At 36.4% G+C, this 26,744-nt stretch overlaps 1 protein-coding gene across 3 annotated transcripts in view; it reads right to left on the bottom strand.

Annotated features, from left to right (window-relative positions):
* Positions 1-26,744, bottom strand: part of LOC122809198 (alpha-tectorin-like) — a 919,437-nt gene that overhangs the window by 544,577 nt on the left and 348,116 nt on the right. For all 3 annotated transcript variants that reach the window (XM_044080503.1, XM_044080505.1, XM_044080506.1), the window contains one exon: positions 23,208-23,809. In XM_044080503.1, coding sequence (XP_043936438.1) covers positions 23,208-23,809 — 602 coding nt within the window. The remainder of the gene's footprint in view (positions 1-23,207; positions 23,810-26,744) is intronic.

The raw sequence follows: 26,744 nt of genomic DNA, 5'->3' as shown, positions 1-26,744 counted from the left end.
TGGTGGCATCTAAGCACATTTGCCATTTGCTCTCTAATGCCCCTAACCTAGCTTTCCAATTACCCCTACCTGTAAATTTGTCCACTGTTTCTAAGATTGCGAATTTAAATGTGTGTTCTGTACCTTTGTCTGTAACATGTTTGCTCAGGGCGTTTTTGTCATCTTTTTTCTTAATTTTGTACATATGTTCATAGATGCGGGTTTTTAATTTCCTTTCAGTTTTGCCTACATAGTAGGCAGAACAGATTGTGCATCTCGCCAAATATACAACTCCCTGACTATTGCAATTTCCAGCTTTAAATCTACAATTACTTCTAATGATATTGTCTAATTTGCAACTTTTTTCTTCATTAATGTATGTGCATTGTGTACATGTTCCACATTTTTTTGTTGCTGTATCCCTTTCTTTTATACCTTTGTTGTATTTATGTTCTCCTCCTTCTACTATTCTCTTAAGGTTCTTGCCAGTTTTGTATACAACTTGTGGGTATAGTCCAACTATGTTACATACGTCTTCCATATTCGTTAATAGTTTCCAATATCTGCGTAGAATTTCCTTGACTGGGTTACTATACAAGTTGTACATGATCACACATACTTTCCTTTCTGATGTTTGATTGATTTTGTTGTTGAATTCTTCATGTCCTAATAATGGATAATATTTCTTACCCCATTGCAACTTGACATACTGGGTTACATTATCTAACATGTTTTTGGGGTAACCTCTTTTAGTGAATAATTCATGTATATACTCTAATTCGTACATCATTTGCTCTTGGGTAGATGACATACGTGCTGCCCTCACACACTGTCCCTTCACTATATTTTTGAATATGTGGGAGGTGACAGCTTCAAAATGTATGTAGTCATTGGAATGAGTTTGTTTTCTGTATAATTTTGATGTAAATCCTTCCCCGTTGTTACTTATGTATGTGTCAAGGTATGCAATTCCTTTTTCTTCTACTGTATGTGTAAATTTTAAAAATTCCGTAGTATTATTGATGTATTGTATAAACTCGGGTATTGCGTCCCTTCTACCTTTCCAAATTATAAATAAATCATCTAAAAAGCGTGTGTATAAAATTATGTTTTTATAATATACACTAGGGAACAAAAATGTTTCTTCCCATTCCAACATGACAAGATTTGCATATATAGGTGCACAAGACGCCCCCATAGCAGTGCCTCTTTTTTGTCGATACAATTTTCCTTGAAATTCTATATAATTATGTTCCAATATAAGACTCATCATACTCACTGTCAATTGTATTTTATCCCAAGAGAGGGTAGAATGTTTCCTTAGACTGTTGCTAAAATATTCTAGTCCAATATCTATCGGGATACAAGAAAAAAGGTCTTTGACATCTATTGTAATAAATGTGATGTCTTTATCCCAAATTTCTGTTGTAAGCTTACTCAGGAAATGCCAGGAATCTTTAATAAGATGTGGTACATTTCCATATACATGTTTCGTCCATTGATCTATGGATACCCCCATGTTAAAAGTTTTAGACTTAGATCCTGATATTATTGGTCTAAAAGGGGGGTTGATCACACTCTTGTGTATTTTAGGAATGCAAACTATTCTAGCCAAAATAGGATATTCGTTTCTTATGAATTTGTAAATGTCTTCATTAATTCTGTGGTCTAATAAATATTCTTCCACAACTACATCTATATGTCTATGTCCTATGTTGACTTGATTGATTGATGACTCCTCATAGTTTCCTGAATTAGCTAATATGTCCTGTACCACTCTATTGTATGTGTTTTGATCATATATAACAATCCCTCCTCCCTTGTCAGGTTTCATGATGCGAGTGTCTTTATTGCATATAATCTTTTCTAATGTACTTCTTTCTTCCATAGTTAGGTTGTCTTGAAAATTGACTGAGGTTTTGTTGTTTTTCTAATGTTATTGTATAATTCATATACCTCTTTACACACTACTTGTTCATATGTATTTACCTGTGGATTAGATGGTGGAATGAATGTACTTCTTTTGACTAACTTATTTACCTGTTGATAGTCCTGCTGTCCGTTGTTGTTGTTTTTGAAAATATAGCTAGGTTCAACCTGCGACAGTATAGTTTGATTTCTTTAATAGTGTCATAAAGGTTGAACCCAGTGTTGGGTATGTATTTCATACCCTTACTGAAAAGTGAGAAAAAACTACTTGATACACCTGTCTTGGTGTAATTGTATACCTTTAGACCGTTGTGGTCATGTATAGTGGGTCTACTTTTTTCTTCAGACTCTCCTTCTTTCTTTTCAGGTGTAATGTTGTTGTTATCACCTATCCCTGTTTTCTCACTCAGCTTACCAAAAGCCTCATTCACATTGCTGTTATGACTTGTACTCAATGTTTTCTCACATGGTTTATGGGGGCTGGAAAATATCTTCCCCCTTGAAAATTTTCGTCCTCCTCATATCTAACATGTGCATTGAGTTTTTCTCTCCCTCTATTATGTTCCATCCTCTTATGGGGCCATATATATGTTCTCCCTGTCCTATATAACTCTAAATCTCTCTCTATTTTGTACATCTTCCTATTATATACATTTCTAACCCTGTTACTAGCTGTCTGAAATTGTTTTGAATACAGTTCATACCATTCTTCGAAATCACAATCGTTTATGATTTCCTCATTAAGCGTTTCTACTTCATTTAAGATGGTCATAATTTTCTCATCATTGTATTTCATGACTGTTTCCATATACATGTAACCAAAAGTATCAAATAATTTATTAAACTCTTGCATCATGGTATCTTTATACTCTATTCCTAAAGGAAGTTTAAAAAAACGTAACCCCTTTGGTACGATTTGCTCATTAATGCACTTTTCTAAATAAGCATTGTCTAATTTAGTGCTTTTTAGTTGAATGAGCTTCTTTCCTAATAGGAATATTTTCGATTTCAAACTACTATTCACAGAGATGGATCTGTATCTTTCATTGGTTTTTCTAACATCCTTTTTAAGGAAAACATTTCTTGTATCAAATACATAGTCTTCAGATAGATAATCTGACATAACATTAGTTGATTTGTTTTCCTTACAATTAATTACATTAGTACATTTAGAATTTTGTTTCGTTTTATATTTATATTTACTGCCCATATTAGGGCTCGTACTATTGTCACAAATCACAGTACCTTTTTTGTTAATTATATCCGTTCCTTTTCTTATTACATTAGAATATGTCCTCATATTTTCCTTTTGTTTACACCTTGTCTTGTATTTTCCGTCGTCTGGTGCAACAAACTAAAGTCAAACGTGAATTCTGCCTCCGTGAGGGCGTTGTCAAAAGTTTCCTTGATATCCAAGTTAGGTGTTGGATTACTCACAGTTATATGTTCCCTTTGCCCATTAGGGATATCATCAAGACTGCTTAATAATATCCGTTCTGCTATGAACGGCGGTGTTGTAGCACCTTCCTTAGGTAGTGCTTGTTGGTGTGGGGAATTTGCAACATGATTCCCCGCTTGTATAGCCTCAGTGAGCTTACCCACTAATGTCAATAGCTTTCCAACGTCGATTTGAAGTGCAGTGACGTCGGCTCGTAGGGTAGCGTAATCGGCTCTGTCCGATAAAGCCTCGGAAGCTGCTGAGTCGGCCATAAGGCAACACTGAAGGATAAAAAGTGAAAATAACTAAACAATCCAAGCCGATACTGCTGCTACTTAGCTCGGACAGAGCTCCTCTACACATACAGTTGTTGCTGGGATTCAGCTACAGAAACGTTGCAAGAAACTGTTATAAACGAAATGTTTATTCCACACTGATACACATCTTCACATCAAGGTTTAGCGCTTTCATCTGGATACGTCAGACTTCATCAGAACCTGCTAGTAAACATTCTCATTTCCCTTTTAAGCCCATTTTGGCGCCAAATCTATACAATATTAAAATAATAATAAATTACTAAATAACATCAATTAATTCTACTGTACTATTACATTACTGAATACAGTAAAAACCAAATTTTAAAAATCCTTACTACTTAATATATTCCTAAAAACATAAATTATACTTCAAGTTACATATAAAATATTCTTGCTGTGTGATTTAAAATATGTCATATACTTTATTATTCATCTAATATTAAAAAAGGTTTTAGACTAATGTAATCATTTAGTCCAGGGGTAGTGGTGGCATCTAAGCACATTTGCCATTTGCTCTAAGCGCTAAACCTTGATGTGAAGATGTGTATCAGTGTGGAATAAACATTTCGTTTATAACAGTTTCTTGCAACGTTTCTGTAGCTGAATCCCAGCAACAACTGTATGTGTAGAGGAGCTCTGTCCGAGCTAAGTAGCAGCAGTATCGGCTCCACTGAAAATGGACCTATGTCCAATCGGACACTCCCGGTCAACAAATGTAAATAAATAAATAAATAAATAAATAAGAGAGTCCTTGCAGAAATGTGCTAAAATGGCACCTCCAGGAGAGACAGCTAAGAGGCCACAATAAATATGATGCATGTGTGTAACAGCCCAGGATGCAGAGAGTCAGAAGAAAAAAACTGATTAAAAGTGATGCACAAGAAGAATAATTTTAATTGCATCATAATTAAGCAACCAGTAACTTTAGGAGCAGTGTAGTCGATGTAACTCTGCAGGATAAAGTAGAAAATATATGGTAGACAATGACTTTAAAGGGAAGACAATCAAGGGTAAGACTCATTTCTCAAACGATGCACAATTCATGCAATTCCAAAAGAATAGAATGACTATGAGCTGTTAATCAGCTGCTTTTGTAGTCCAGAGTTTGATTTCCTCAGCGTCCATTTTCTTATTTTGTGACTCTAAACAAGTATGTTAACCAGACAATAGTCCCAGGTTGCCCACTCTAAGGATGTCATTATTCTTTTGGTAAAACTTGACTACTCTTAGAAAGCCCTCCAGGGTTGTTAGCCTAGTAACAATCTATAAATCTATGAAAAGGTACTGTTGTGTCTAATAGACTTACCCCATTAACAACTAAATAATAAAAACAGAAGTGTTCTGGAACTAATGCGTTGGATCTATTTTCTATTTAACATTAGCTATATAAGATTAAAAAAAAAAAAGAAAACAATGTTATAGAAAAAAAGTGTAGCTTTTTATACATTTATTTGGACATTACATGCACTTAAAAAAGCAAAATGCTCCTATTCGTTACAGCAATCAAGCTTGAAGAGGGTCCACTACTGTAGGGCTATGTTTGGGTTGTCCTTCTATTTGTCCTCTCAGTGCTTAATTCTCTTTTTGACATTAAATTGCCATACTTGAGTCACATGTGCCTTCGTTGTACCCAAGTCTATCCTTCTACCACCCCATAATTCCATTCTGTTAAACTGCCATTCAACTTCTAGAATAGATATGTAAGCAAAATAAGTAACCATGGAGATGCCAAATTATAATCTGCACTACTTATATGTATAAGATTGTGCCAATTAAATTGGATGAAGGGTGAAAACATGGAACCCACTGCTATTGGTTTTACCGAAGTTCAGCTGCTATTGTGAGGGCTCTGTGAGTGGCACTACAATGAGGTAGAATCACAGGCCGTATTAGAATACTCACAAGAAGGGGAGGAAGGGCATAGTGTGACCATATGAATAACCAGAAAAGAACCAATTCCTTAGCAGTGTCAAGGACACTCAGCCCCCATGAGAAAAGATATAAACCAGCATACAAAATGGTATAAATAAAAGAAGGAAAATATGGTGTAAAATCTCCTTCAAACAGGCTGAATTGGAAAGGACATCTGTTGGAGAAGTTTACAGCCACAGGATGATTATTTATAGGTGTTATAGTCCTGCCCTTTTAATCACATTTAGTGGTTGTCACCTTGGTCTGCAGCCAGTCTCAATTTTAGCACTTCCACAGTAATTTCAAAAACTAGATTCTGGTATTTGGCAATGCAGACAATATTACCCCAATTAAGTGGTGAAACAGTCTATTGGTTTCATTGGCTTCATATGGTATCTCTTGACTAACATAGCTCTCATTTTCAGGTATTAGAAAATACTCCACTTGTATATCACAAAAGGTTTTCATTTTTATGTGTCTAAACTTAATAAGCTGTAGAGATGTCTGCATGATTAAAATGCTGACAATGAATGGCAGTGTACTTTCCTTTATTGTTGGGAAAACTATCAAACAGCCCAATGTTTGTTGTACATTTGTAACAGTTCTGTTAGTGTGTGCATTCTATCTGTTTTCAGGATTGTGTACTTGCATTTTCTTTGTACTATCATTTGTTGGACTCAAACTTTGTGTACTTATTATTTGTATCCTATATATAATTAAAAATAAAATTTTTTCACTGTACAATACTATCCAAATACTCTCCTTAAGCATACTATTCTCAACCTCTTACTGAAATAACAAAATATTTTAAACATAATTGCTGCCTGTACAATCCACTAAGTTGCACGTTTGCTTCTCTTCAGTAACTTCCCCCCTTGTAAAAATCTTAGAATGCATATGTATAAATCTAAATAAAAATATAACTACTCTGTGTTTGACTGGAACTTAGTATAATGCAATGTAATCAAATGGAGCTTTTCTCCCCGGGCCTCAGCTGAAAATAGGTATTAGCCAGTTGGACTTTACTGGTAGACAAATAAATAAATAAAATAAATAAATAAATTATGTTTATTACATATTCAGTTAAGTTCTGCTTGTTTGAAAAAAAAAATCAAAAAAAAAGAAAAAAACAGTGGACAAATTTCTAGCAACTGTTACAACAAGCAGTAATCACACAGGTGGAAAGACCGTTACCAATGCGTTGTGAATGGTAAGAAACATGTAGTGTTTTAAAAGCACATTGATTGCTTATATCAAAGACTACCTCACTACTAATGATTAGGATGTTGAACATGAGTGGTGAGGGAACATTTAGTAACTTATGAGTTTGTGTGACCTGGGAGTTATCATAGTTAGAGTTGGATGGGTGTAGGGGGAGCAGGGGAGCTTGCCTGTGCTAAAGCATTTTTAAATTATCATTGTTAGTATAACATCAGCATTTTTATGATGATACCTATGTCCTTGATGTACTGACATGAATCCTAACTGATCAGATAGCAAAAAAAACAAGTTTTGCAAAATGGCACCTATATGTGCTTACACCTGTGTCTACATAAAATAAAAAAAGAAAAGGGGAAGACTAGTTAGTCCAAAATCATGGAACTTGTGCCTTTCCTCTCCAGAATGCAGATATTTGCACAGTGAAAGAAAGGCCTTAAAAAAACTAAGCCCAGCAGCAATGCATACTCAGTGGCCTCCTGTCAGCCAGCTGAGCTGTCAGTGGGCAAGACAGGTCATCTTAGACTTCCTAACAGTTAGACGAAATAAAGTAGTAGGGTGCCTCAAAGGAAGAAGAAAATGGATGTCTGCTTCAGAACTACTTGCCCAATGACCTATTTTTCACAGGGAGAATAGCACTGAGATACTAAAAGCAAACATGGTACACATGGAAAACTAAGACACAGATTGAGGGGTATATGGTGACATTTGCCTTGTTCTCATAGGCCCAGTAACTGTAAAAAAAGAGTAGACCTTTCTGTCCAAACAAAGAAACACCTCAACACTCACAGCAGTTTGTGAAAGAAACAGGATTACAGGTAAAAATATTACCTTATCTAGTCCCAGGACATTCTGCTAGTGAAGTGGCATGGACTCTTGAGAGACGAGCTCCCAAGGGATTCAAAACCAAAGGAAGAACGGAATAAAATTCAGTCCGCCTAGATGGGCATTAAAGAACAGTCAATGAATTAATAGAAATGAGGAGAAATACACAAAGAAAGCTTTTTTACCCAGTTCCACTGAAACTCATCATGTGTCTATACACCAAAATCTTCCAAGAGGGATCAGACTATGGGAAAGACGCAGTATTCTCTGGCACTGAAAAAATCTCAGGAGTGCCCTACTTGAATGCAGTCTGAACACTTCCCTTTTGAAGTTACAGCCCCACAAGTGGTCTCACATTGCAGCTTAATATATATCTAGTAACATCTGATACCTCAGGATGTCAGCCACCACTAGAAAGATTCTGCATTTAGTGACCCCTGCCAAATATGCACTATCACTTCACAGAGATGGGTAGGTGATCCATACAATCCATTTGATCAAATATCCTATAATTGTGTGACTGTCAGACATCAAGTGCTGTGGCCTCAGTTTCTCCTTCTCTACTTAAAATACCAGCAAAACTGTCCCGTATAAGAGAAAATGAAGCAGAGATGCTGTGCACCATAGACTCTGGTTAATTGGATGATAGGCCTCATGGCGTGAATAAAGTGACTGCACACCAATGAGTCCAGTACCTGTTCTCCAAAAGCACTGTACTTCATAAACAGATGTTTGCATTGTGATCTTCCTGTTAATTTGCCCCAAGTGTATGCAGCAGTACACATACATGATGTTGAGTACATAGTGCAGCAATGCTTGGGGGTGCTGTAATGGAAAGTCTATATGAAGACCTCACCTATTCATCAATATAAACATGTCATGGCACTACTTTCCTATGTTGTTACCTATGCGGGGGAAAGGACAACAAGTGAAGTCATGAGGTCTGATTAGATACTCAAGGACCACTGGCATCACTGGCCAGTATATAAGAAGTTATATGGCAGCATCTAATGGTAAAAAATTTAATAAGAAATACAATCATTAGTTATAAAATGAAGCATGACTAATGTACCAAGTATTTTTCAAACAGTTGTTCCTTCCCTTTTCCTTTCTGATGATTTACCCATCCCAAGTTTTTATTCTTCCCTATCTTTGCAATTATTTTAGTGTCAGTGGTACAACAGGTAGCACATGGCAGCCTTTGGTGCAGAAGGCTGTGTGGATCCTATTCCCATGCTAGGTAGAGGGATTGCTGACATTTCACTACACTTGTCAGTGTGTTGTCCTTCAGATGAGATATTAAACTGAGGCCCCATCTGCCTGAGATGGTGGTAGCTCAGCTGGATGTAAAAGATTCCCTCAGTACTATTGAAAAGAGTAGAGGAAGTTGCCCGATACCCTGGACAAATTTCTCATAGTACTATAAACAGCACCTTGAGTCTCCACTGAAAAGAGGGCTGGTGCAACTACCCAGTCAACAAAGGATAAATAAATAAAAAAAATAATACATTTTACACATTTGATGAGGAAGGAAAAGGTATGTATATGTCAGAGATGTGTCTTCCACTCTTAGATTCCCTGATAGCTGCTGGCAGACCTGGTGGAAGTATTAGGTCTATAACAAACCAAGACTGCTAGTGGGACTAGCTGCTTCAATCAATGAGTGACATGCCTGTGTTGTATCCATTGCATAACATACCGTGGTGCAATAAGTGAGATGCACAAGGGGAGAGCAACAGCAAATAGAAAAAAAACACACACACACTTGGGATGATGATGCTACTTGAGTATCATTTAGGACCATTGGTATGACCAACCAATAAAAGAGAATGAACAGGTCAGGCAACTGATGGAATGGAAAGGGCAGTTGGACAAGGAAAACCAAAAAAACTGCTTAATGATATTGAACTGGAACAATAGATTGGTGGGATAGTGATTTTTACAGTGCACTAATATTGTAAATTCATTAACTGTCAGCAAACCAACAGAACAGAATGGGATCAGACTACGATAGACTTACTTCCTTGTTAACTAGTTAATACAATTGCCTGAGTATAGAGACTGTCTAGGGTTCACTAAACAGATAACTTTAATGATCCCACTTGATGACAAAGCATAGAACAAATGAGAGGCCAAAGAAAGTACAGTTGTGTACCTACCATAAATGTAGATGTTCGAGTGTATTCACTGTTGCAGTCATCACACTTGGGTTATCCTGCTGGCAGGCTACCCGCAGTCGGCCTGAATTCCAAAGTCCTGGTCCGGCGTCGGTTGCTGTCACCTCTTCCCTGACATCAGTGCGCCAGGGGCATATAAGATGCAGCTGACGCCATTTTCTTCAGTTTTTCTTGCCCCAGATGTCAGGTGCCCCCAAAAGGGTAGGCTAAAAACATTGCTTATAAAAGGCATACACTAAAATAAACAATACCTTCATCTACAAGGAAATACACCACATAGGTTGTATAGAATAGAGAAGTACAGATAAGTCCCAGCAAAGAAAGGGGGATGGTGGGTAGGTAACCTGGACTGCAACAGTGAATACACTCAAACATCTACATTTATGGTAGGTACACAACTGTACTATGTTCATCGTGTTTCACTGTTGCAGTCATTACACTTGGGTTGAATCCCAAAGCTGAGGTTGGGCGGCTGGGTCTAAATAGAATTCAGAGTGTCTATGAGGCCCTGCAGAACTATAGTGGAAAAGTCTGCTCTGGATTTAGAGTAAAGAGGTAAGTGGTAGTGCTTGGTAAAAATGTGCACTGAACTCCAAGTTGCAGCCTCCAAAATTTCCTTGGTTGGTACTCCTCTGAGAAAGGCTACTGATGTGGCTGCTGCCCTGGTCGAATGTGGCCTAATGCCCTTAGGCACTGATTTGCCATGCTGTGCATAACAGAAATGAATGCAGAGTCCTATCCATTTTGAAATAGTCTGCTTTGAGATAGCCTTTCCTTGTGATCCAGCAGCATATGCCACTAAAAGTTGCTCAGCCTTTCTGAAAGCTATGTAGGTCTGAAAACACCCTCAGAAGCTGATGCCTGCTCAGTGGCTCCAGACCCATCTGAGGGAATAGTTTCTGTAGGCCCAATACCTTAAGTTTCCAGAGGCCTAGTTGTTTCCATGTGGGAGTCAGAGGCGGCCTGTGGCTCTGAGGTAGCGGGTGTCAGGGGCTGCGAAAGCACTTCACTGAGAACCGGCGAACCGGCAACTGGCCTAGAAGAGGCTTCGTCATCGGTTTTGGACCTCGGATGCCTGTCCTTTTCTTTTTCCTTGTGCTTTTTATGAACTCCGGTCATCAGCTGTTCTGACGACATTATATAGTTAAACCTTCAGCCAAAGTAATGGAAAGCAAAATTGAACTGACACTTAATAGTGCATTGGTTAAATCTAGCACAAAACCGACAACTAGCAACATCGTGGTCAGGGCCTAGGCAAGGAATACAGTAAGAATGAAAATCCTTATGGGGTATTTGCTTCCCACAAGAAATACAATTGTTAACTTTTACTGACATCGGTCTGGAGCAAGAAAAAGTTTCCCCAATGGGGTACTTAGCTTTATTGAAGACTTTGGATCTGAAATTCAATTTCAAAAATCTCAGGAGTCGGCCGACCGGCACTTGCGAACGGCTTTTGCTTTGGGCATGGCGCGGCAAGAAAGACTGAAGAAAATGGCGTTGGCTGCATCTTATATACCCCTGGCACACTGACGTCAGGGAAGAGGTGACAGCAACCGACGCTGGACCAGGACTTTGGAATTCAGGCCGACTGCGGATAGCCTGCCAGCAGGATAACCCAAGTGTAATGACTGCGACAGTGAAACATGATGAACATCAGTACAGTACATGTGCAGCATCTGTAATCCTGACAAATGGTACTGCACAAGGGAAGGCCAGCTGCATAGACTGCTGGTGACAAAAGATGTATTTTCCCAAATTAAAAGTAGTACAAAGTGGAATGGAGGTCTGTTTTACTGCCAGTATAGCATAGATCTATCATGCTTTTACTAATAATTATGCTCTATATTTGTATTCATATTATGTTTTCTTCTGTTATGTATTTATTTTTACTGTTTAAGCTGTTTTTTGTATTGTTTATACTTTTTATAACTGGGGTTTTTCTCCTCAGGCCTCTGCTGAAAAATGGCTTTCCTGCCCAGTCAGACTAACCCAGTTAACAAATGTCAAGTAAATAAACACTGTTGTTATACAGCAGCTTAGCAGGTTTCATTCTGTCTCCTGAAATTGTTCAGTTGTTGTAATTATTGTTACCATCATGGTGTAGGAATCCTTATCTGTCTCTCAGGATGTCAGTGACTAAATCTAATGACATAACATTGCGAAGGACAATGGTATCCTTTCTACAGAATACTATTCGTGATTTCTGTGCACTGTACTGGAGCCTGTCACCTTTGTCTTTTGATATCTATCATCTGCATGCATTACTCCTGTTTCCTTTTATAACCTGGATCTAATATTTGTAATGCAAATTACATTTCAGTTGCAGTCTTTGTCTTCAACCAGTTTCTTAATACTTCCTACATGTGTGTATTCAGTAAGAAACTAAATCAAAACAAGCATGCATTTGTGAGGGTATATATATATATATATATATATATATATGCATGCACACACACACACACACACACACACACACACACACACACACACACACACACACACACACACACACAAAAACAAACTCTACTCACACATACAAAATGTCTTCCTTATGTCTAATATTGTATATATCTATGTCCTGCTTAATGTTACAGATTGTGATTCTACAGCTAAAATTTAACATTTACACCAGTGAGGAAGGAAGCTTTATGTTATTTTAAAACTGACAATACATTTCTTGCGTATCTTGTGTCTAGAGATTACCTTCTGGGCAGCACTGTTCAAGTTCAGTGATTTAAAAGTAGAGGAAGGAAGAAGAGCATTTCCATCAGGATGCTACATAGCAAATGATGACAAATGTATTATCTGTCACCACAAAAAGGGGACATGGAGTCCATAAGTGGTGAAGAACATTTAATGTATGAATAGCTGCCAGTGTCTGTTTTATGTTTATATGTTTTGGTGTGTCCTGAGGACCCAAGAAGCCTTGCATTTCACCTCTCATGGACACCACTCAATGCAACATCTGAAGAGTATGTCTGGACAGATTGGAGTAGAGTCTAAAGAGAAAAAGGAGGCTTGGATTCAGAGGTAGTTGGTCACTGCACCACTGCAAATACCAGTACTGGTACCTGGAGATCCAAGGAATGAAGGTGCTGTATCAAACAATTCAAGTACCACTGAAGTTTTCTCATGTGAAGTCTGACTAGCAGTATCATTAGAACCATTGATGATATGCTGCCTAGAATTTTGATGAACTCCCTTGCTGAGGCCATGCCTAGAAAAGAGAAATCTGACAAAATGTGCTGATAAATCAGAACTTTGTCTTTTGGCAGGAAGGCTATACTTCTTACTGTGTGTATCCAACACCCCAGGAAAACAATTTCTTTGAGAGGGTGTGAGGATGGACCTTTGATGGTTCAATTTGAAACCCATATGAGAAAGGAAGGATGGAGCTTGTCTATGGACTCCAAGCACCTGGATATAGAGTCTGCATAAATAAACAAGTGGTCTAAATAAAGAAAAACAGCAATAGTCAACCACTGGGGCCATAAACTTTGTAAACATTCAAGGTGCAGTAGATAGCCCAATGGGTAATGCAGGAAACTGATAATGTAAACCATGCACAGTAAATCTCAAATATTTCCTAAGTTTCGGTGTAAGAGGAATATGATGATAAGTGACACTGAGATCTAGTCACCATGAAACAGTGGTCTGGAGGCAACATAAGGAGAGACTATAACGTGAGCATTTTGAATTTCAAAACTTTTACAAAGGTGTTTAGAAAGGACAAATCTAGGAAAGGTATCCAGCAGTGCTCCTTTTTTGGTACCAAAAAAATTCTGGAGTAAAATTCTTTACCTTTTTGTATCATGAGCACTGGCTCTATGACCCTTGCTTCTATCATGTGATGGAGCACTGGAGGAAACAGCTCTGTCTGGTCTGGTGGGTATGGGGGGAACTCCCCTGAAAAGGGAAGGATTTTCTATCCATTGCCAGGTGTATCATCTCTGAATTATTCTCAGACTAGGGTCTCTCTTGTGCAGTCAGAGCAGGGAATTAATCTCTTATTAGAGTGCTTGGATTTCTTTCTGTATTAATGCACTCTGCTCTGTGTATTTTTAACATTGGATTGCAATTTTACTGCAAATAATCTATTTGAATGTGCTGTGGAGATTTCGCTTTCTCTGACAAGAAAATACAGTTTTATTTGCTATTAAACATTATTTTATAGTAAATTCATGTAGCTAAAGAGTGTGGAGCTATTTTTTAACATTGGTTTAGCACATTAATTGCTTGAGGTCTGAACACATTTCAAACTGTTTTTGTGATGACAGGACAGTTTGGCAGACTTTAGTTGTGTAGGGGCATACTACTGGGGCCCAAACGAACCAGCAGTATGGTGCAGAACAGCAGCAACAACAATGGAGGAACAGCCATCGGAGAAAGGGCCAGTGGTCCAACAACAACAGGAAGAGATACTGACTGTACTAAATGAGGACTGTTTGAAATTGGCCCCTTATACTGATTGCGAACCTGCCTGCTTATTTCCATACTATGAGTCACAGAGTGAGATTGCCTATTTGTAAAATTAGTAAGAAAGCTGGGTTCACTATTTACAACTTTAGTGCCCTGGAAATTAAAGAAGCACATCATAATTTATTGTGTAAAGGTTTTAATTTTGTCCCTGACTTTAAATTTAATTTGGTAGATGTGTATACAAGTGTGAAATTGTTTACTAGGCAATTAAGTTTGTCCTTGTTTTTTAAGGATCAAAATAGTCAGGGGAATATGGTATCCTCTGACCTTACTAGGAAAAGTACATTTGTTCCACCTGTACTTGTAAGTTTGTCCTTGTTTTTTAAGGATCAAAATAGTCAGAGGAATATGGTATCCTCTGACCTTACTAGGAAAAGTACATTTGTTCCACCTGTACATAGGGAAGTGGTAACTTTTGAGAAACTGTGCATTAATGGAATTAGAAGTTTAACTAATTAGAAATGTAATGTTTGTTATATTGACAACCTGACTGTTGATGAAAGGAATGCTTTATTTGACTTGGCCAATAACACCAAGGCCAGAATCCTGAAACCTGATAAGCAGGGTGGGGTTGTCATTATGTCACACTTTGATTATGTATCAAAAATGCAAAACATCTTGGATGACTTTACTACCTACCAGAGGGTCTCCAAAAACGAATTGAATATAGCGTACCACAAAATAGACTTATTTTTGTTGGATGTTTGTTTCAAGGGGCTGTACAGGAGAGTGAGTTTCATTTTCTTAATGTTGAATATATAGTCACACCTGTTGTATTTGGTATTCCCAAAATCCATAAAAATTTGAATAATCCCCCATTTAGGCCGATTGTATCATCTAGAGGCTCAAAGACTGAGCCCATGGCAGTCTATGTGGACAAGAGTACATAGCAGGTTGTGACTGGAGTTTCTCATGTATTAAAAGATTCATGGCATTGTCTTAAACAGCTAAGTACTCACAGTAGTGATGACAAGAATTGGTAATTTCTCACCATAGATTTGGTTAACCTTTTTTCGATTATTCCACACTAAGAGGGTATCAATTATTTCAGAGAAAGTTTGGTGAAAAGTAGACAGTTGAATGGTGAAAAATTGAATACAATGGTAGCATTCATGGAATTGGTGTTGAAAAACAATTTTTTGAGCTTTGACTGGGAAATTTACCATCAGATTTTGGGGGTCGCAATGGGAACCAAATACGCCCCCGGATTTGCCAACCTAGTTTTGCTCCATTGGGAGGATATGTATGTTTTTCAATTGCCTTTTCCAAGATAAAATAGCTATATATAGCTGGTTTTTAGATGATGTACTGGTTTTATGGAGAGGCAGTGAAGAAGAAACCAAACATTTTGTAGAATACCTCAACACTACTGCACCATTTCTTTCATTTACTAGTAAGTGGAATAGTGAAGTAATTGATTTTTTAGACATCAAACTCACTAAAACACCTGGGAGTTTGCAGAGTAATGACTTTAGAAAGGGGACATATAGTAATTCATTGCTCCATTACAAAAGTTGTCATCCCCCATCAACGTAGGGGAATTGTTAAGGGGCAAATGGTTAGGTGGTCATAGCTGATTAGTGACAATACTATATATCAACAGGAGCTATATACTCCGATAGTGTTGTTTCGGGATACTCCTTAAAATTATTAATATCTATATGGAATGAGGTAACTAGGAAAAGAGATACCTCTTTCACTCCCATCTTATGGGGAACAAATCATAGTTTTGATGTAAGAACTAATATTTTTGATCTCAAGGTATTAGTTTTGAAGTATAAATACCAAGCACCAGAGTTATTACAGGTTATTCGAAGGGCATGGAATGTTACTTTGATATTGAACTTAAGAAAGAGCTAGGATGGCACCCACAGGTGGTATTTTCAAGGGGAAGAAATATCAAATACTTTTTGGAAGCACATAGGTCAACAAATACATGTTCAAGGATGTATAAATGTGGGTCATGCAAATTTTGTAGATTCATAAATGATGGTCCCTATGTGACTGTTCTTGGGTACAACAGGACAATATCTTGTCCAGGTAGGTGCAGTTGTAGTTCAAAAATGGTGGTTTATTTAGCAACTTGTACCACCTGTACAGGATTCTACATAGGAAAAACAACATGTTGATTAAAGGACAGGATATCTGAGCACCTTAGAGCTATCAGAAACGAGGATCTGCACAATGCCCTATATATGCACAGTATCAGTTGCCCCAATTATAAGAAGTTTATCTTTTTTGTGATTGATCAGGTAATTCCCAGTGAGAGAGGTGGGGATGAAGATCTCAAAGTTGAATTGTTAGAATACAAGTGGCAGGTCATTTTAAATGCAATCTGTTTACCAGGTTTAAATGACCACATATCTATTATGCCAGTTTTGAAACAAAGAGCTTGTAAAGTTTAAATTGATTTATTTATAAGACATTTTTATATATAAAAACATCAATATATATTTTAATGGCTATATATTTTTTTAGTTTTACGTGTTAAGTATTATTTATGTATATATATGCATTTTGTCAGTATTGATATATCAGTATGATGTGATTTTGTATGTATATTACTTTAAAATGATATACTTGATTTAGTGTAGGGATATGATTGGTTGATTGGTGGTTGAGTAATTGATTCTTGTATAAATGCATTTTATTTAATGGCTTCCATTAACTCTGAAGAAGCCATTTGTGGATGGTGAAAGCACTAAGTTTGTGGAGCTGAGTATTAAACCTGCTTGAGTGCGGTTCTGTCCGTTTTTTCAACTTTGTGTGTTTTTTTTTTACTAGTTTATACATTTTGGTAGTTTGGTTTATTTCATGCTTGCTTATATAATCAAAACTGTGCTGATTTAAAAGCTGACATTTTTGAATGCATATTTAAATTCTGAGCTGGTGTTTGGGACCTTTGTTATACAGATTCTTAAATAGTAGGATAATAGAGACAAATCAATACATGTGTTATCAACTGAATCAAAGATCTTAAAAGCCACTTCAACAATGCACAGTCTGAGGGATAGTAGGTAGGTGCTGGCAGTGAAGAATTCAAACATCTACTGTTAAATAGGGCTTATGCAACTGTACTACATTCAGCATTCCCACTGTCTCAGTTGCATTTGGGTGTATATATATATATATATATATATATATATATATATATATATATATATATATATATATATATATATATATATATATATATATATATATATATAATAGACATACTTAGATATATCAAGATTAATGAAAGAAATATACTGCAGAAGGTTAATAAAACCCAAAAAGTAAAACAAATGAACACAGTAATTAGGACTGTTCATAGAGATCCATGCAATATAACTTACTGTGCAGCTAAATTAACAACTGATAAAGTTATACCACAAGAACACAGGGTAGTGAGGGAAAGGAAGGGGAGAAATCGAATACCATCATGTAAATATTGAACAGAGACCATTATAAATACGTTAAGACAAGAAGTGTCACTGTTAGAAGACCATAGAAGAGGGAACAGATCAACAAAAATAGGAAAGATAGATGTGATAAAAGCATTGCACAGTATGACAACAGACCAGGATCTATCATGCACTATCATAAATAACAAACTAAAAATTTCAGCACAGGCAGAAAAACTTAGAAGATATGAAGATAAATGTAAAGGGAGAGTACACAATAAGCAATTTATCAATGACCCAAAAAAGTTTTATAGAGAACTGGGAAACAGAGTAAAAGGAATTGAAAGACCGCCAATAAAAGAAGAAATAGATATATTTTGGAGAAATATCTATGAAAATCCTCTGGAACATAACAAAGATGCTAAGTGGATAGAAGAAGTTAAAGGAAGAATAAGAAGTTTAAAGGTACAGGATATGAAATGGAATGAAGTAACAGCCAAAGAGATTAAAACAAATTTACGAAAATTCTCTAATTGGAAAACCCCAGGCCCAGATGCAGTACCTAACTTTTGGCTAAAAGTATTAACATCTTGGCATGACGATTTAGCCATGAGTAAGAACTATTTAAATGTGCACCCCAAACAGACACAAATTTAGCTAACAACAGGAAAAACAATGTTCCTACTTAAGAGTGAACCTGCAAGCTACCCTAAAAATTATAAACCAATAACTTCCCTTCTGACACCATATAAACTATACATGGGAAATGATGCTGACAGAGTTTATAGCCATTTAGAAAAAAACTCAATTATGGCAGTAAAACAAAAGGACAATAAAGGAAAGTCATATGGAACAAAGGATCATTTGTTGATAAAGTCATAGTGGAGAACTGCAAAAAGGGGAAGAAACTAAGTATGGCATGCACTGACTACAAAAAAGCATTTGATAGTATCCCACATTCATGGATAAAAGAGTGCTTAAAAATGTATAAGATACATCCTACACTGATCAGCTACATTACAGTGACCATGAAACAGTGGCAGACCACTCTGCAATTAAGCCATGATAAAGGACGAATTATTATCCACGGGATAAAATTTCAAAGGGAGATATTCCAGGGTGACTCTTTGTCACCACTGCTATTCTGCCTTGCCCTTAACCTATTAAGCTGTCTACTTAGCAGCTAGGCCATGGATATAAATTGGCTCCTAGAAAACAACAAAGTGTAAAGACTTCTCATCTTCTCTTTGTTGATAATTTAAAACTGTATAGCTCAACAGATGAAGAACTGAAAGCAGAACTGCAGGTGGTCGAACCTTTTTCAGATGATACTAGAATGTCATTTGGTCTTGATAAATGTGCAAAAGCAACCTTTAAAGCAGGAAAACTGCAACACCAGGAAAAAGTCTGGGACAAGAATGTGATATAAAAGAACTTGAGATAGAAGGAGTATATAAATATCTGGGAAATGATGAAGGATCAACAATAAAACATGAAGAAATGTGAGTAAAACTTAGTAGGGAATATTTCAGAAGACTTAAATTAATCCTGAAAACAGCACTGACATCTAGGAAAAAATCCAGGCTATAAACCAATTTGCTGTTTCTGTCCTAACTTACAGTTTTAGAGTGATTGACTTGCCCTAAAACGTCTTGAATAGATTAGATAGGAAAACAAGAAGAATGCTTCATGCTCACCAAATGATATATAAAAAACAGTGCATACCAAGATTATATCTTCCCCGTTCTGAAGGAGGGATGGGCCTCCTTGAAATTGATTACATATATGGATCTGCAATTGTGGGACTCCACACATATCTGCTGACCTCACAAGACCCAAATGTAGTGAAAGTTTTAAAACATTAGAAGAATAAATCTAAGATGACTTCTCTGATTAATCTAGCAGAAAAATATCAGTATCAAGCGGGAATGGAAATCAAACCAGAAGTAGATAAAAATCAGACTGCAACTGAATTTGCCAAAAAACAAAAGGAAGAATATAAGGTGAAGGACCAGATGAGATGGCAAAAAATGTGGAAAATGCATAAATGTAGTTGCAAGTATAGAAAACTTCTGGAAGAACCTCATGTTGATCAGGAATGAATTCAGGAATGGTTAAGGAGAGTTGAATTCAAACCAAGAGATGAAAGGTTAATATTGATGGCCCAAGATAGTGAGCTATGTACACATTGGTTTACAAAGTCCCTTGAATGTGAGAGAAAGAGACAAATGTAGGTTTTGCAAAACAAAAATGGAAACAGTTGCACACCTTATTGCTGGTTGTGACATATTATTGGCAGGACTGTATACTAAAAGATATAATAATGTGGTGAGACAGTTGCACTGGTGCTTGTGCAAACGTTATGATAATGAAATGGCTAAAAAATCACTGAAAACATGAGCCACAAAGTATCATAGAAAACAATGAAGTCTACATTACGTGGGATCATCCATTACCAACAATTAAAAAGATAGATGCTAGAAAACTGGATATAGTGGTCCAAGAAAAGAAGACAAAAGTAGCATTGATCATTAAAATCACCACACTCTGTGATTACAGTGTCCTGTGTACACAGAGATACAAAGTCATAAAATATCAGAATTTGCAAGCAGAAATGAGAGCAATGTGGAAGAAAGATACCCAGATTGTTCCAATTGTAGCAGGAGCAACGGATCTTATAAAAAAGAGTCTACAATCATATTTAGATATGCTACCAATACATGTAACTTCATACGAATTGCAGAAGGAGTTATTACTAGGCACATTACGATTGCTGTGAAGAGCACTTTTGGCTTACATCAAAGAGTGCAACAATATTAACTTCATGAACTTTCATTGTGCTTTGCTTTAGGAATGGGGTCCGTTCCTGACTTGGTATTAGAAACCCAAAAGATTTGGAGAAATTGAAAAGCTCTTGGATGTTGATTTGCTTTATATTTCATTATTCTAGACCTAAGCTATACTAAATGGCCTCCTGGTCAGAATCAGTGCAAAAATGCCTGCCATCTATAGGAAAGCACATTGATTCAGAATTTGTTAATATGCTATCAAGGATATCACTGAATCTTGCTGACATTTTAATGATTTGCTGTTAACTAGTCCTACATACAATATAAAGTAACAATGTCTGCTTATTCCCACATTGTTCCCACTGTTCAAAAGACATTTAATGCTATCCAGTAATATTGTATTATTTTACAAAAACTAAAAAATTTTCTGTGACCATACAGAAGTAAGTTTTGCCTCAGGTACTATTATCTATAAGATCCATAAAAAGCAATATCGTGTAATGCCTGCATGGTTGAGATTATTAACCTCCTTCAATCTGTATTAAAAAAAAAGTGCGCATGACTACTCTTTGATGGCCCCTGATCTGAAAAATCTAAACAAGGTCACACCTGAAAAATCTGAACCATTAATTTAATTCTAGTGACTACCTACTGAGCTTTAAATTAAGTCTGTATTAAGAAAATAATTCTTAGACCTAAAAATGGTCAGAAAGGATTTATTTTATATTGGTTAAGAATAATGACTTTGGGAAGGAACTTTATTAAATAAATGCAACCTTTCAATGGATAGTTCTGTGCAAATAATTTGGCATTATCTCCAAGCAATCTATAATTGTTGACAGTCTAATTACATTATTTAGTATAACAATCTGAACTCATGTAAGATATCCTGTTATTACTGACATCATGGGACAGATTCCAAAAGTTTTGCTCTGAGTGTGAGTCCACCCTGATTCTTGAAGACTTACACTCAGTTTAAGTGACTTACTTCAGTGTAAGGCCTATCTATAAACATGTTTACACTAGAGGCCAGATTCCAAAACACCTAAAAAAAGTATTTTGGAATCAGGCCTCATGCTTCAGACAGCAAACGTTCTTTAACATATTTTAAATCATAGTAAATAGAACTGAAATTTTCAACACTTTTTATACTTTGCTTTATTATTTTTTCACATTGTCTAGGATTTTTTTTTTTTATTTTTTGCATTTTGTCTTCTATACCCAGACCATCAAACCCTTCTTCAATTTTCTGACCTTTTTTTTTCATTCACTGGATGACCAAATCCATATTCCCAAATAGGCCAATATTTAAGCCAAGTTAAGCCACCATCCTAGGGCAGTTTGGAATTTTTGTTTATGTCCAGCAATTTGTCCTGTCTCATAGATAATGTGCAAAGCTGTGAATAAGAAATCGGTGCACTTTCTCTATTTAAAGTTGGGTTAAGTCCTTGGTCTCTGCTCTGGCCTTAACCCTGTTGGAAAACCCTTTTCTTCCTCCCTCTCAAGATAGGTGAACTGGCAAAATGCAGGTCATTCTAATTCCGCCTACCTATCTAGCCCCACATGAGTACTCAGGTATTATGCTATTTTCTGTATAACACACACACACACACACACACACACACATACACACACTATATTTTTTTAAATAATATATATATATATTTTTTTTTTCCAAGAACACATAACTGTTATATCTTCATTGTGGAGGTCTGACTCTGTAGGACTTTATTCAGAACTGCTTCTAATTGCATTTGCTTTGTAACTAAATATATGGTGTGTACCTTTTGTAAATCTCTGCATAAATAAAAAGGTAGTTTCCAATATTTCAAATAATTTACTGTATATCTAAAATGCCACTGAGGGATGTGAATAATTTTGGAAGCAGGAACATATGGGAGTCATTTTAGCTCTATTTCAGTGATATATAGTCAGATTCCGAGATTTCTTCTGCAGTGCACGCAATGCAGTCTGCATGTTCTGCAGAATAGAGACACAGTTGGATCTGGGCATTTACAGCATCTGTCATCTGTGCACAGGGCAGTAAAATAAACTAATACACTTTTTGCAATTCCTATTTGCCTGTAGCAGTGTTAGTAGTGTTGGTGTAGCTAGCATATCTATGTATCTATGTTTGATAACCAGCTATTCTTTACTTTTATTTACTTGTTTATTTATTTATTTATGTTTAGCAAGAAGCTTATTTCTGTATGAATGTAGCAGGCCATTTTTTCTACCTCTGTGTGAGCAACTAATGCTACAGCTGTAAAAAAATATATCCTTCATATCTGCTGCATTATCACTGTAGCTGTGTTTTACTGGTTGGTTAGACCTTTATAACTGTAATACAGCTGCAAATGACAGTTCTTGCAATTTTTATAGCTGTTGCATTTTCATTAGCACTGTTATTCATGCAGAGATGATTATCTGCATATTTACAGAATAGCAGATGCAAATTTGCTGTGTAATATTGCCTCATCTGCAGCTCTGCTATGCTGTTGTCCATGAATTGTACTTATACAGTTTTCCATGATTTTTCCCCACACACCAGCTCATTGTAGTACACATTATATTTATGAATATCATTTGTAGTCTGCCTTCCTTAACTAGCAGTTTTTCTTTCACTGTATTCCTAATTCTTAAAGATAACTATCAACTATATGCAAACTGTTAAATATACAGAAATGTTATAGTATTAGAAATCGATAATATTCAGGGCATATATGAATACACCACACTGCAAAGAGTTTCTTTATTACCTTCACTCTGCCCTTCTCTCCAGATGTCATCACAATTTCATGACTGTAGACAGTGAGCTGTACTTCCCGAGTCCATGACACAACAGTACTTCCTCCTCTGTGCTCATTTACTACCTTAACACTGAAGTTCACAAGGTGAGTTAAGGAGCCACAATATTTGCTCAGAGTATATCTACATATACCTTGGAAATCAAAGGGACGGTCATCAAAGGTGTGATAATGCGGATCACCAGAAGTCCAACATGTTCCATTCTTTGCTGGGTAGCAACCACGAGCACCATTTTTAATTTTGCATTCCTCATAAGGCATGCAACCATAATTTTGGCAGTCCATTCCGCTGTTACTGTTTATGCATTTGCATTTAGTGGAACAGTTGTCAGTTGTTATCACCTCCTCTCCAATATCATAGTAACGACCCTGGTACTGACACCCACACTGACTCAGCGGAACACATCTTCCCACACTTAGAATATAACCATCATTACAAACACAGCTCTCCTTGCAGGGCTGGGTACAGTACAATGGAGCTGTTGAATCTGCACAGCTTGCTGGACAGGCAGTAGCACAGAACTGATAATGACTGTTTTCTGGGCAGGTGATCCCTGTAAAAGAAATAACCAACATCTAAGTAACAAAGGTTGTGAAATAACCAACATTTAAGTAATAAAAGTTGTAAGATGCACATCTGTTATCTTGCAAAGATATTTTCTTGCACAGATTCATGTTAGTATAACCACTGCCACCAAGTTATACTGATCATTGACAAAATGCAGTCTTACTAATTTTGATCAAAATAAAATGCAGTGCTTCTTTTTAGAAAATGTGAAGTTATCAATGCATTTCTTTTAATGATAATTGTGTCTCATATATTGATTGAAGGTGTCACCTGATATTTATTAATTAACAGTGCATATAGATGGCTATTTTTAAGGTTGCGACCACTATTAGAATATATATTTCATTATAACCACATAGCAAAACATTAATAAAACATGTAATGCAAAACACAAATAAAAATGCAGATGAAAATTTTTAAAATGTCACAGATGTACCAAAATCAATGTACCAGAGCTTCTGAACTAGAGTACCAGAGCTCTTGATGTAGATCCTATTATTGCATGATTATTGTGGTAAATCTATTGATTTATTATGTAAGCTGCACTCTTTGCATAGCTGGTCTTATTACCTCTATACTAGACTCCATTATGTGTCATTTTCATGAGACAAACAGAAGAAAGTTATGTAATGGTTTCATAATAAAGGTTTTCCTGTGTCACCTGATGTGAGTTAACTAAGACATCTCCTCTGTTCTCCCATAGCTATGATTGTTCAAGACATTCATGAATTGTTCTGGGAAGTTTTTTTCTTCTCCTGTACTGAGTGATATTAGAATAGGTATATAGACGTTTTGAGGTAGGATGCTTATGGGGGTGCCCCTTACAAAAAAAAACACTTGCTTCAAGTTGTCCTAATACTTGGCATTTGAGATCATTCTTCTCAAATTTTTGCTCAAGAATTCTGGACAAAGCCAAAAATAATGAAGGGCGAAGTCACGCAATTAGGGACATCTTTAAAATATTATTTTAATTAATTTAAGAGGTTAATAGAACAATAGGTTTTGCACCGTCATGAATTTCCAGAATAATATGAAGTTAAGGATCTCTAATATTTGACATTATTGACTGTAATCATCACTGATTTACCAGAAAATCAAACGTTTTATGACTGAGAGGACAGAAATATGAAGCAAAAGTCAGGGATGTTCTACAAAATCAGGAGCAGTTAATTGGTATGATTTAGACCCCATTTTATGAGTGATTAACTTTGATTCTTCATTGTAGAAACTTTCATAAAACATTATAAAGGAATTTCATTTAAAATGTTAACATCTTGTTTGGAGAAAAAGCAGTCTTTGGCCTAACCCTGAAAAAAATCACACTGCCTTTCATTTTTGACATGCTCAGAGTGTAGTGACAACTGCTTTCCAGAGCTCCTGAACTGAACTACCAAACAAAATATGTGACATGAAGATTTTTGTTGAAAGTGGGATAAAATATTTTCTGCCAATCTTTATTTAATGTAAGCTAAGAGGAGTCCAACACTGAAATCTAACCATTCTAAAATATTCTGTGAAAAAATTAGTTTTAAATTCTGTAGAGAAATACCTTGATACTATGAATGGAAATCAGCATTAACAGTGAACATCTGCATCTGAAAGCAAAACCAGGAGATATTACCTGATGCTCAGAATCTTTAATGAAAATGTTAAACTAGGTAATGTATAGCCCAATTCTCTTTTAACAATATCTAGAATTAAAGCAGCTTATGGCTATAAAACAGGAAAACATAGCAAATATCAAAATCTTAATGCTTGATGTGGTTGCTAGGCCACAAGAGGACAGCCAGGAATCATAGGGGTGATTAAGAAAGGTTACCACATGGTGTGCATGATATGCACACCTTGCTGTAAAATTTAAGAATTTAAAGACATCCCTAACCCAATGCTTTAGCGCAGAGGCATAGTAATGCAGGGGTGAGGGTGCAGTATGCCTCAGCTGCAAACAATAAAGAGGTGCAGCCTTTTGGATTGGATTTTCATTAAAAAAAAAACAAATGTTTCCCTTTTAAAAGCTTTTCATATTTAAAAAGTGAAAAGCTTAAAGTAAATTTTTGTTTCTTCCTCTTGCATGTGTGCATCTGTCCGTACATGAAAACATGGTACAGGATTGGAAGAAACTCAAAAGTAACTACAGACAAGGCAGGAGAGAACCATGGGTATTTTTTAAATTAACAACAGCCTACTAGTTGTAGAGTGCACTAGATGTATTATTTATTTATTTATTTAACATTTGTTTACTGGAAAAGTCCAACTTGGAACAAAGGCAATTTTCACCAAAAGTCTGTGGAGAAATGCTCCAGATGCATGTCTTTTTAATGTGGGAGGAAACCAAAATACTCAGAAAAAAAAACACACGAATGCAGGGAGGACATACAGACTCTGCATAGAAGGCACTCCAGCCAAGAATCGAACTAGAGAACCTCTTGCTTTGAGGCGACAATGCTACTGCTACACCACTGCACCATCCGAAGTAGTTAATTTTGCAGTGGATTTTTTTTAATCAAATCTGGAGAACTGGATTAATCACTGCACTTTTTGTTGAAGTGAATCAGTCAGGGTATTATGGACTACTGGACTGAAGGTAAGTATTTTATTTATGTGCATATAATTAGATTTACTTTCTTATTTATGGAGATGGGGAGAGGAGGGGTCAGTAGCTAGGCTAGTGTGTGTGTGTGTGTGTGTGTGTGTGTGTGTGTGTGTGTGTGTGTGTGTGTGCATGCGTACGTGCATGTGTGTGTGTGTGTGTGTGTGTGTGTGTGTGTGTGTGTGTGTGTGTGTGTGTGTGTGCGCGCGTGCGCGCATGCATTTGTTTAAATATTTTGGATACTTATGTTCATTTTTTTCATTCTATTCTTCCATCCTCTTTTTGTTTTGGTGGGATGAGGAGTAGGTAACTGGGCTGTGGATTAAAGTAA

Source organism: Protopterus annectens, chromosome 8.part0 (assembly GCF_019279795.1).
Source record: "Protopterus annectens isolate FY-2018-M chromosome 8.part0, PAN1.0, whole genome shotgun sequence".
NCBI lineage: Eukaryota > Metazoa > Chordata > Ceratodontiformes > Protopteridae > Protopterus > Protopterus annectens.
The sequence above is the reverse complement of the archived record's forward strand: the minus strand, read 5'-3'. Positions and strand labels throughout refer to the sequence as shown.